This window comes from Meles meles, chromosome 18 (genome assembly GCF_922984935.1).
Source record: "Meles meles chromosome 18, mMelMel3.1 paternal haplotype, whole genome shotgun sequence".
Taxonomy (NCBI): domain Eukaryota; kingdom Metazoa; phylum Chordata; class Mammalia; order Carnivora; family Mustelidae; genus Meles; species Meles meles.
Genome location: NC_060083.1, coordinates 48,134,151 through 48,146,649, shown reverse-complemented (window position 1 = coordinate 48,146,649; position 12,499 = coordinate 48,134,151). Strand labels below are relative to the sequence as shown.

The 12,499-nt window shown below is 37.9% G+C and overlaps 2 protein-coding genes across 2 annotated transcripts in view; one reads left to right on the top strand and one right to left on the bottom strand.

Moving 5' to 3' along the window:
* The window catches only part of LOC123929308 (40S ribosomal protein S24-like), a 576,828-nt gene that overhangs the window by 443,293 nt on the left and 121,036 nt on the right, over window positions 1-12,499 (top strand). The window lies entirely within an intron of this gene.
* LOC123930068 overlaps window positions 1-12,499 on the bottom strand; it is a 199,650-nt gene that overhangs the window by 81,873 nt on the left and 105,278 nt on the right. The window contains exons 30-34 of the mRNA XM_045986277.1: window positions 7,885-7,989; window positions 6,885-6,938; window positions 3,530-3,634; window positions 2,919-2,972; window positions 1,539-1,652 (exon numbers count right to left, since the gene is read on the bottom strand). Coding sequence (XP_045842233.1) covers window positions 1,539-1,652; window positions 2,919-2,972; window positions 3,530-3,634; window positions 6,885-6,938; window positions 7,885-7,989 — 432 coding nt within the window. The remainder of the gene's footprint in view (window positions 1-1,538; window positions 1,653-2,918; window positions 2,973-3,529; window positions 3,635-6,884; window positions 6,939-7,884; window positions 7,990-12,499) is intronic.

The following is a 12,499-nucleotide window of genomic DNA, read 5'->3' as shown; positions in this document are numbered from 1 at the left end:
CCAGCCAAGCTCTAGTTTGCCATCAGATGTCAATTAGGAAACACAAACTCAAAGATAAAATTATGAAGACTCTCGGTGATGTCTAAAGCAGACCATTAAATCCCAAGCATGACACTCTTTGAGCTCAGGGGTCTGGCCCAAGATAAAGGAAGGCCTACGGTGCCACAAATTTATGAATCAAAAACTCAAGAGGAGACCTAACTGCATAATCCATAACCCCTGTTCTGTCACAAAGGAAATTCACAAAGGTCTTCACAAAGTTTCTGAAAGATTTTTTTCAATATAATGAAATATAATGAATCACAATAGAGTAAATGTGATTGGGAATGCAAGAGCATGAGGCTGGAATGGGGAGGTGACAGAGAAGCTGAATGTGTACAAGAGAAGGAAAGAAGCTAAGATGACACCAGAAGAATCTGGATATGAGCCAGTCTCTCCACTGTGGAATTTAAGGCTTGTCTAAATTGTGGCTGGTGCCAGGCTCCTTTAAGAATGAACAGTTCTCGGGGCGCCTGGGTGGCTCAGTGGGTTAAAGCCTCTGCCTTCAGCTCAGGTCATGATCCCAGGGTCCTGGGATCAAGCCCCACATTGGGCTCTCTGCTCAGCAGGGAGCCTGCTTCCTCCTCTCTCTCCCTGCCTGCCTCTCTGACTAGCTGCAATCTCTATCAAATAAATAAATAAAAATTAAAAAGAAAAAAGAATGAACAGTTCTCAGGTGGGGACGAAGCAAACTCTCTACTGCAATCTGGATTTTGGATGTTACCTGGAAATATGTGTTCTTACTTCAGTGTTGATGACTGGGAAACAGTCCTCCTTTATTGATTATTTACATGTGATTTTGTTTGATTTTCTCTTCCTGAGTTGTAGCCACATGAGGCTTTTTAGGAAAGTGCGACTTGGCCTCATATCATAGGGTGCACATACATATTTAGGCCATTATTAATGAAAACAAACAAAAAACCGCTATCTACCAAAACCTCTTATTTCCTCTGATAGTATAGAATTATAGAGGGAAGTGGATGGCCAACCAGATACTATGTTCCTACCATCACCCACCTCACCCCTCCTTGCATTTCAATGTAGTCATGTGACTAGTTGCAACAAAAGAACGGTTATGTATGGAAATGACATGTGCCACATCTCTCTCCTTCATCCTCTTTTCCATTCCATTAATTTTGTATGAACAATGAAAAGGCCTTAAGAAGGAATCCAAGAGGCAAGAACCTGGATCCCTGTATCACTGAATGGAGAAGAGCCATTGCCTGTCAACCAAGAGTACTCTTACCTTGGACTTTCATGGAGAAGAGAAAGAAACTTCTATTATGTTTATCCATGACACGTTTTCGGGTTTGTTTTTAAATTCAAAGTTAGTTTACCCTAAATAATACATTCTCTGTTCTTAAATTAGGACTGGTTTATCCCTATCTTTGCAAAATGCTTCTATTTTCTTTTGGTATACCCAGTATCACTAATTAATGTGCATTCTCTGACACCAGCCCCGAAATGTAAACTCCTCTCCGAGGTTCATTACCACCTACAGTCCTCACCGTTAGGTGGCAAATATTCTGTCAGATCTTCACGTTCCTTTTCTGTGAGTTCAATTCCCAGGTTTTCCAGCACATTATCTAGGTTATTGGCTTTAACCATTCCTCCTTAAGAAACAAACAGGAAAGAATCATGAAAAAAAGAAGAGTATTACATGATTTCATAAGATTAGTATATATGTAAATTTTTTATGTCACATGCATTTAACTTAACAAAAAATAAAGAGAAATGTGTAACATATTTATATTAGTGAACTGGTGTAAAAGGTTAGCTCAGCAAATCTCCTAAAATGAGATCAAGAACAACTTCGATTAAAATATTCTCAGGTTGAGGGGCCTGGCTGGCTCAGTCTGTAGAGGATGTGACTCTTGATCTTGGAGTCACAAGTTCAAGTCCCACCTTGGGCACTGAGCTTACACAAAAAAATATTTTGAGGTTGAAGCATTACTGGGTGGTGGGCTGTGATTATGTGTTTGAAGGTATTATTCGCACTATCAAGTAATACTCATCTGTTCAAAGAGAGCCCAAAAGAATACCAATGGTAGGATTGTCCCCATGGGGAATACAGAGAGAATATTGCGTATGTCTGTCCCCAAAACAAAGTTAAGGCATCCGCTGAGAGGGATAGTTCAAGTTTCAGATCATCAATGTTCTGCTCTTGCAATACACAAAAAATGTATTGAAGATTAAAAGATTACAAATGTGGATTCATCTCTCAGAGGGAAGAGTGTGTCATGCACAACACATTCACCACAAAATTCTGCAAGGAATGCTGCTGACTGCCATTATTCCAAGGGTCTGGGATGACAGACCAGTCTCCTGCAGGAGACCTTCTCATCAAATAGCAAGCAGCAAAACCTGCAACCTTTCCTCTCTGCCTTCCTACTTCCCCTCCTTATCTCTTTTTCCAAGGACTGATAGCAAGAGGAAGTAAAAACGTATCTTGGCCACAATGCCATGCTTCTTTTCTACATTTGCTGTTGCTGCTGTTCTTGCTAACTGGGCTTTGAGTAAGAACGTTTTATAGACAATAACTTGATTCATGCAATAAATGATATTAAAGATCACTCCAAATTCCTTTGTGGTGTTGTTGTTGGGCCAACCCCCGGAAAGATTGCTTATGATATTCTCTTTATTATTAGTTTTATAAAGTGCATTTCAGATCCATTCAAGAGAGAATGGATTCCTTGCAATGCTATAGTATGATTGATTAGGTAAAAGTACTGTGTGGTGAATGTAAGGAAATAAAAGATCTAAACGTAGGAATGTAGACAGGATTCAAAATCTGCTGGTAAAAACATCTGTGTTGATATGTTGTGATATTTGTGTTCATACGTAGCAGAGCTTTCTAGCTAACCATGGTTCTTAAGTACCTTTTAATGACTTCACACCATCCAACAATCTTTTCTGATATACCTTTCCAGCAGCTATTAGAAAACACAAAAAGTACAGTTTATATCTGAAGGAAGAGAACATGGACAGTTGCAGAGTTATTGGGCAACTGGGCAATTACAGTAGGAAAGTTTTTAACTCTTTGCCTGGGAAATCTGTTCCATCTTTCCATCAAATAAAAATTATTTTGGGAAAAAGAACATGGTCTTGTTGACAAAATGTATACAGGTTGAGGGACCAAGAAGACTGATGGGAAGACAACTGTGCAGAAAAGAAAATCCCTTCTTCTCTGTGTCCTTTTTCCTGTTTTTGTTTTTTATCCCTTGTCTGTCACTCCCTTTGGTTTCCTTCCTTTCCCTTCATTTCCTTTAGGCCTCTAAGGAGTAGGAAATAGTTGCATTAATATCCTCCATCAGTTCAGATGGCAAAATCTGTGTGCAAGAGCTTGGTGACTCCTAGATTGATTGAATCTGTAATCAGTGAACTTAACTTTTTAAAATTCACTTTCAAGAGACAACACTGTAGAACTGCCTACAATGACCCACAGAACCCAGCTCCCCAGAAAGGCTACCCTGGCACTCATATGGCTCACCATCAATTGGCACAGTTTGTTTCAGTTTCACAAATTCCTCCTGGGTGAGCTCGATCCCCATGTTTCCCAGAATTTCTAGCAGATCATTGGCATCAATCTGTTTTCCTTTCAAAAGACAAGAACATCAGTGCTTGGTAATTATGAATCTAATGATTCCAAATAATGACAAAATGATCACCTTCAACATAGAAGTAGTGAATGGGTAAGATGAGACACATACAACTACACAGAATTACAGGGAAACCACAAAAAGGACACACGTCCTTAATGTCATAAAGGAATACTCTCGGGGTGCCAGGTGGCTTAGTTGGTTAAGTATCTGCCTTTGGCTCAGGTCATACTTTCATGGTCATGAGATCAAACCCTGTGTCAGGCTGTGTGCTGGGCATGGAGCTGCTTAAGAGTCTCTCTCTCCTCCATCTGTCCTACCCCCGCAACATGCTTTCTCTGCTTTCTCACTCTAAAAACCATGAGAAACTGTGGACTCTGAGAAACACACCGAGGGTCTTGGAGGGGAGAGGGGTGAGGGGTTTGGTGACCTGGGGGTGGGTATTAAGGAGGGAACACATTGCATGGAGCACTGGGTGTGTTGCATAAACAATGAATCTTGGAACACTGAAAAAAGTTACAAAGGAAAAAAAAAAAGATTCTTTGTTGAAGCTTAAAAAAATTAAAAAATAAAGAAAAAAATATAGAAAAATGTTAGAAATATATCAGTGCTCCATCACTATTGTATTAAAAAAGTCACTGTAAAATGAAAAAAAATTAGGAATAAAGACAAATACATTTTTCAGTATTATTAAACATAAGTACCAAACTTGATTTAACCTTGTTTTAAGGAACCTTTTAAGCTTTACCTTGATGAAACTATGCACAAGAAATAATTTATGAAGGGGTTTTGCAACTGAAGATAAAGACAACTCATAGAATTTATAGTAGAGAAAGATTTTGAAAACAGCCTCAGTTGCAAGAAAACTTGTACTGGTTTCCACTGGAGCTTGACAATTCCTTTGAGCCTGGTGAATCCATGCTGTGACATAGGTTATGATCACAGATTTTGTTGGTGAATATGTTAACACAGAAAACTACTTATTGGTATAAAAGAATATGTATTATCTTTGCAACTACCTGGCCTGGTATCAGAGAGGACTTCAGTTAAAAATGTTCTGAAACTGAAGCAGGAGCTGAGGCTGGGTGTGCATGGAAAGGAAAATTTATCATGAAAATTGTAAATCGGGAGGCCTAGAGACTGGAGAAAAGTAGCTAGATGGGGGAAGACAACGACAGAGAGACTGACAATACAAGTTTCTGGCTATCATTGTCCCATTTCTAAGGGGACACTTGATGTCGTTGAGAAAGACACACAAGCAAGATGTTATCAAGTGGGCAGCCTGGTTAAACCCACATTAAATGAGAAAACAATCCTGCTGCCACTCTTCCAAAGGGCCCAGGAATGCCCAAAGGCATTCTTCTTGTGGCAGGAGACTCCCCTCCATAGGTATCAAGTGGCAGAGCTTCTAAGTCTCTCCTTCATTTTCTTTATACTCCTCTCTTCCTTTGGCTTAAGCACTGGGAAGAGGGAAAGCAAAACAAAACAAAACAAAAACAAGAACAAAAACCAAAAACCAAAAACAAATCCTAAGCACAGCCTTTGCTGATAGCTTTTATTTGTTTGTTTTTACTGAATCTCACTAAAAACACATTCTTTTTTTTTTTTAAAGATTTTATTTATTTATTTGAAAGAGAGAGAGAGTGAGAGAGAGCATGAGAGGGGAGAAGGTCAAAGGGAGCAGACTCCCCGCAGAGCCGGGAGCCCGATGCAGGACTCTATCCCAGGAATACCGGATCATGACCTGAGCTGAAGGCAGTGGCTCAACCAACGAGCCACCTAGGTGCCCATAAAAACGCATTCTTTTTTTTTTAATGTATATATTTTTAAAATAAGAGATAAACCAATATCCTAAAAAAGTTGTAGAAATTGGTTATAAGTTAATAATTTCCCTAATTATCACTTAAAAATAAACTAGTAACATTTTTTTTTATTTCTTATTTTTTGTAAACCTATAATGTATTTTTATCCCCAGGGGTACAGGTCTGTGAATCGCCAGGTAAAAACACATTCTTTCAAGAGGAACTATAACGAACATTTATTTCTGATTTTGATTCAATCAGGAAACATTGCCCAGTCTTTCTGAAATAGAAACTATTTTTGTTTTCTTTGCTTGCTTAACTAATCCTCAGACTAGCTACCTATCATCTTTTTCATGTTTTGTTGTATCTACCTAGAACTGAACTTAAAACTCCAAGATAAAGTTTTGGCAAATATAAGAGAATGTGGGACCTACCTGCAAAAATTAAACAAATTTTATAATAAAATACGCTTATGAAATAGAGAAACCACGTTTAAAAATCAGTTTCTAGTAGAGTGGCTTGGTTAAAATGCTAAGGAAATAAATGGAACTGGAGGGGATTGTGCTAAGTGAAATATGTCAAGCAGAGATAGACATTTATCATATGGTTTCATTCATATGTGGAACATAAGGAATAGTGCAGAGGACCACAGGGGAAGGGAGGGAAAACCGTATGGGAAGAAATCAGAGAGGGAGACACACCATGACAGACTCTGGACTCTGGGAACCAAACTGAGGGTTACAGAAGGGAGGGAATGGAAGGATGGCATAACCAGGCGATGGGTATTAAGGAGGGCATGTGTGGTGATGAGCACTGGGTGTTACATGTAACTAATGAATCATTGAACGCTCCATCAAAAACTAATGATGTCCTATATGTTGGCAACTGAACATAATGAAAAAGAGAGATAGAGTGAGAGAGAGAAAAGAAATATATCTTTCCTTTGCAGGCAAGGGACCTTTGTCTAAAATTTTGGTTTAGGGGACACTTACTTCTTAGAAATATCTCTCTATGGGAAAAAGGAATCTGAAATCTTAAACTCATTGCCCAGAATGCATTCACTGTAGTCAATTAGCAAATTGTATAGTTTTTGGATTCAAATACTTAAATGGGCTTGAATGAGAGAAATGAAAAAAATAATCTTATCTTCTCACTAACAAGTGAGCTCATTTTGTTTACTTTATTAGTTGTCTCAACTCCTAACCAAATTCCCCCAATATTTTCCCTTTAATTTCATTGTTCTGACACAGATATTAGTTTTTTTCTGCAAAATAGTCTTTAAAAATTCAATGTGGAGACAATTTGCTCACAGGCCACTCTATTTCAGAAGCCAGGGATGACATGGGTGGTTAAGCGGGTTTTGACAATCACAATCAGGTATCTAGGATGTAGTATGTATGTGCCTCTTAGATTCATTTGGCTTTGGACTATGCTCCTCACTTACCATGAAGAGACTTCAAACCATCCAGCAACCTATTCTTGTAGACTTTCCCATTAGCTACAGGAAACATAAATCAGATACACAAAAGTAAGTGCTGGGGAGATTCACCAAAGCAGTAAGTCATAACTTAATGTAAGGAGGATTTGTGCTTTTCTTTAGAAAATTTCCACATTAAAAAAAAAAAGAAAATTTCCAAATTACTTTCAAATTTTAAAAAATGAAATGGCCACCACTGTATCCACTCTATGCAACTGTGGGCAGCTAAGCAAGTTAATGCTGGAAATCTGCAGTGCTTTCATGCTTTGAGAAAAACCTTCTGTTCTGCTCTTTCATCTAGTTAGTACCCAGGATACCTTTTAGAATTCCCTTTTCTATGGAGTCTTGCCTACAAAACGTATTTCTTAACCTTGATGGCAGCTCGTGAATAAAGCAGCAGCTGATTTCCAACTAAAAATCTGTAATGGATAGAATTCTTTCTTAAAAATCTTCTCTTAAAATGTTTTTGTTATGAAAAATTTCAACCCTGTACAAAAGTAGAATAGAAACAAAGAATCCTCCCATGTACTCAGCTCAGTTACTGATATTCTACCATTTGACAGACTCCTTTAAAGGTGAAACTAGATCATTATCTTTATAATTATTTAGACTATTTGATATGTAAAATTACATAAGTGTATAAATTGAAACATATCATGATGGCTATACTTTTTCAGTCTAGTTTTTTTTTTTTTTAGTTTTTATGTGAATGCCTTTCTCTACTTCTTCCTTCTCAGTCTACAGTATAGCCACAAGCCCCCAGATAACTCATGTTAAAAGTCTAGAATATATTTTAAATTTTCATCAATATATGCATAGATATGTAATTACATTAGTGAAATAATGTATCCTAAGTAATTGTTGAAGTATATTTTCTCTGCTGTCGTACTAGAAAGTTTATAGAAGTGCTCACAAAATAAGAAATGTATGCTTCCTTCAAGACCACAGTAACATTTTAAATGCTTACCATTAACTGGCAGATTCTTTACCAGCTCTCCACATTCCTTATCTGTGACGGTTACTCCCATGTTTTCCAGGACATTTCCCACATCACTGACATCAACCTCTCCTCCTTCAACATGACCAAATGGGCACAGATTAGTACAGAGAAGGGTCTAATACCTCCAAAACCTATTGAAGACTTTTCAGCTTCAGCTACCATAGCTGAATGAGCAAACACACACGAATGTGCTAACTGTTCACCACTGTCATCATCTGGGGAAGAACTCTGAATAAAGTAATAGACATACTGTATATGGAATATAAGTTAGGACACTGTAGGCCCAATATCCACTTATTTTTAAAGGATATTATACCTCCCCTAATTTCTTAACAATGAGAGTATTTTACCCTTGTCAAAGTTTGCTTATCATTTGCTGTGTTAGTTTGAATTTGGCATTCAAAATCAAGAATAGTGACTATTCTTGGCAAATATTCCAGAAACAAAGAAATTTACTACTAGAAACTTGCACTGAAAAATCAGTGGTAAAATGAAGATATTGTGAATTATAATTCTAGGCAACTCAATTAGGATATTCATCAATATAGAAGAAAAAGTGGTAGAACAAAGAAGGAAATGGGGAAATGATGGGTCTAAATAAAAATATAAACTAGTATGAAGAATTAAGACCTTAGGTCTATGGCGGAGGAGCAAGATGGCAAAGTATGAGACCTAAATTTCATCTGGTCCCAGGAATTCAGCTAGATAGTTATGAAATCATTCTGAACACCTACAAACTCAACAGGAGATTGAAGAAAAGAATAGCAAGAATTCTATGAACAGAAAAGCAACCATGTTCTGGAAGGTAGAACGTGTGGAGAAGTCAATCTGAGGCGATATACAGGAAGATAGGCCAGGGGAAGAAGCCTCCATCAGCTGGCTACCAGCAAGTGAGAGAACAGCAGAGCACAAAATAAGAACTTTTAGAAGTTGGCCCCGTGGATGGAAGTCACTCCAGTGGCTAAGTGGGGGTGGGGAGGGGCGTGGAACCCTTGCTAGGACAGTATGGTCTCAAGACCCTTGGGGTTACAGAAAGAGCAGGGGTGCCTGAGTGTGGCAGAGCTCCCAGGTATCAGAACAGGGAAGCTGGCTGCAGAGATGGAGCTGAGGAGTGGGCTTTCAGTTCAGGGTTGCTGTAAACTGTGATCCCTGGCACACTTGGGCCACTACTTTTCAAGGACGGACCCCACAAATGGCATATCCAGGGAGACCTCCCCCCTTTCTCTATTGGGAGGAGCTACATGGGAGCATGATGCAGGAATCTGCTAGGTTTGGAGACTCTAAAGAGGGTTGTGTACTAGAGAATGAAATTCTCGGTCATAGGCTAGGTGAGCTTGGAGTGTAGCCGGAGACCAGGGAGACAGGAGTGATTGACTGCTTTTCTCTGAGGGCTCACTGAAGATGGGGGTCCCAAGTTCATGACTCTTCTGGGGCTGGAGATTGGGAGGCCGCCATTTTCATTCTCGTCCTCCAAAGTTGTACAGAAAGGATTCAGGGAACAAAAGTTACAAGAGCAAACCCAGGCAGATTATTTAGCCTAGCCCTGGCAAGGGTGGTGCGATTCCACCTTGGGCAAAACTTGAGAATCACTAAAATAGGCCCCTCCCCCAGAAGATCAGCAAGAATATCCAGTCAAGACCAAGTTTACTGATCAATGAGAACTACAAAACAATGGCACTAGGGGAATACAGCACATAGAATTCATGGTCTTTCCCCCCAGAATTCATTAGACTTTCAAAGTTAAATTTTTAAAATGTTCTTTATTTTTCCCTTTTTCTTTTTTTTTTTTTTGACCTTTTCAAGTTTCCCGTGTTAACCACCATCCTATCGATATTTTTAAAAAAATCTTTTTTAATTTTGATTTTTGCCATCATATACTAGCCCTTCATTGTATTTAACCTTATTTTTGGTATATATGTATGTTTTTCTTTCTTTAAAATTTTGGGATACAGTTTCTTCCAATAGACCAAAATATACCCTAAATCTATTCTAGATTTAGATCTAAATTTGTTCTAGTCTCTTGTGTGATCACATTCTCTCTCCTTTTATTTTTTTTAAAATTTCTTCCTTCTTTCTTCAACCAACTTTTATCAATTCCTTTTTTTAAAAGTCTTTTTAAAATTTTCTTCTGTACAATCATATTCCACCTTCATCGTATTTACCCTTATTTTTGTATATAGATAAGTTTTTTGTTCTTTAGAATTTTGGGAGGCAGTTTCTCCTAACAGACCAAAATACACCCAAAATCAGGTGTGTGGCTCTATTCTATTCACCAGCATGATCATATATATATATTTTTTTCTTTTCTTTCCCCCTCAGTTTCAGGACGCCTCTGATTTGTTTAGTGTATGTTTTTCTGGGGTCATTGTTACCCTTTTAGAATTATGTTCTCTCATTAATTTATGCTGCTCTGGACAAAATGACAAGGTGGAAAAACTCACCTCAAAAAAAGAGAATAAGAGGCAGTACCACTTGCCAGGGACCTAATCAATACAGATATTGGTAAGATGCTGGACCTAGAGTTCAGAATGCTGATTATAAAGATATTAGCTGGACTTGAAAAAAGCATGGAAGATGCTAGAGAATCCTTTTCTGGGGAAATAAAAGAACTAAAATCTACCCAAGTTGAAATAAAAAAAGCTATTAATGAGGTACAATAAAAAATGGAGGCTCTTACTGCTAGGATAAATGATGCAGAAGAAAGAATTAGTGACATAGAAGACCAAATGATGGAGAATAAAGAAGCTAAGAAAAAGAGAGATAACAACTGCATCATGAGGGGAGAATTCAAGAGTTAAATGATACCATAAGATGAAACAATATTAGAATAATTGGGATCCCAGAAGAAGAAGAGAGAGGGGGACAGAAGGTATATTAGGTCAAATAATAGCAGAGAACTTCCTTAATTTGGGGAAGGAAACAAGCATCAAATCCAGGAGGCACAGAGAACCCCCCTCAAAATCAATAAAAATAGGTCAATATCTAGTCATCTAATAGTAAAACATAGAAGTTTCAGAAACAAGGAGAAAAAAACCTGAAAGCAGCTTGGGACAAGAGGTCTGTAACCCACAATGACAAAAATATTAGACTGTCAGCAGACCTATCCACAGAGACGTGGCAGGCCAGAAAGGGCTATCATGATGTATTCAGAACACTAAATGTAAGAAAAATATGCAGCCAAGAATACTATATCCAGCTAGGCTGTCACTGAAAATAGAAGGAGAAATAAAAAGCTTCCAAGACAAACAAAAACTAAAAGAATTTGCAAACACCAAACCAGCACTACAGGAAGTATTGAAAGGGGTCCTCTAAGCAAAGTAAGAACCTAAAAAAACATAGGCCAGAAAAGAACAGAGACAATGTATAGAAATGGTCACCTTACAGGCAATATAATGGCATTAAATTCATATTTTTCAATAGTTACCCTGAATGTAAATGGACTAAATGCTCTAATCAAAAGACACAGGGTACCAGAATGGATAAAAAACCAAGATCCATTGATATGCTATCTGAAAGAGACTCATTTTAGACCCAGAGACACATCCAGATTTCAAGTGAGGGGTTGGAAAAAAATTACCATGCTAATGGACATCAAAAGAAAGCTGGGGTGGCAATCCTTATATCAGATAAATTAGATTTTAAGCCAAAGACTATAATAAGAGATGAGGAAGGACATTATATCATACTTAATGTGTCTCTCCAGCAAGAAGATCTAACAATTTTAAATATCGGTGCCCCTAACAAGGGAGCAGCCAATGATATAAACCAATTAATAACAAAATCAAAGAAATACATTGACAAAAATACAACAATAGTAGGGGACTTCAACACCCCTCTCAATGAAATGGCAGATCATCTAAGCAACTGATCAACAAGGAAATACAGGCTTTAAATGACACACTGGACCAGATTGACATCACAGACATGTGCAGAACATTCCACACCAAAGCAATGGAATACACATTTTTCTCTAGTGCACATGGAACATTCTCCAGAATAGATCACATCTTGGGTCACAAATCAGGTTTCAGCCAGTACCAAAAGATTGGGATCATTCCCTTTATATTTTCAGACCATAGTTTCTTGAAACTAGAACTTAACCACAAGAGGAAAGTTGGAAAGAACTCAAATACATGAAGGCTAAAGAGCATTCTACTAAAGAATGAATGGATCAACCAGGAAATTAAAGAGGAATTTAAAAAATTCATGAAAACAAATGAAAATGAAAACACAACTGTTCAAAATCTTTAGGATATAGCAAAGGCAGTCCTGAGAAGAATGTTTACAGCAATACGAGCACTTCTTAAGAAATAAGAAAGGTCTCAAATACACAACCTAACCCTACACCTAAAGGAGCTGGAGAAAGAACACCAAATGAAGCCTAAACCCAGCCGGAGAAGAGAAATAATAAAGATCAGAGCAGAAATCAATGAACTAGAAGCCAAAAGAACACTAGAACAGATTAACAAAACTAGGAACTGGTTCTTTGAAAGAATTAATAAGATTGATACACCCCTGGCTAGATACATCAAAAAGAAAAGAGACGGGCGCCTGGGTGGCTCAGTGGGTTAAAGCCTCTGCC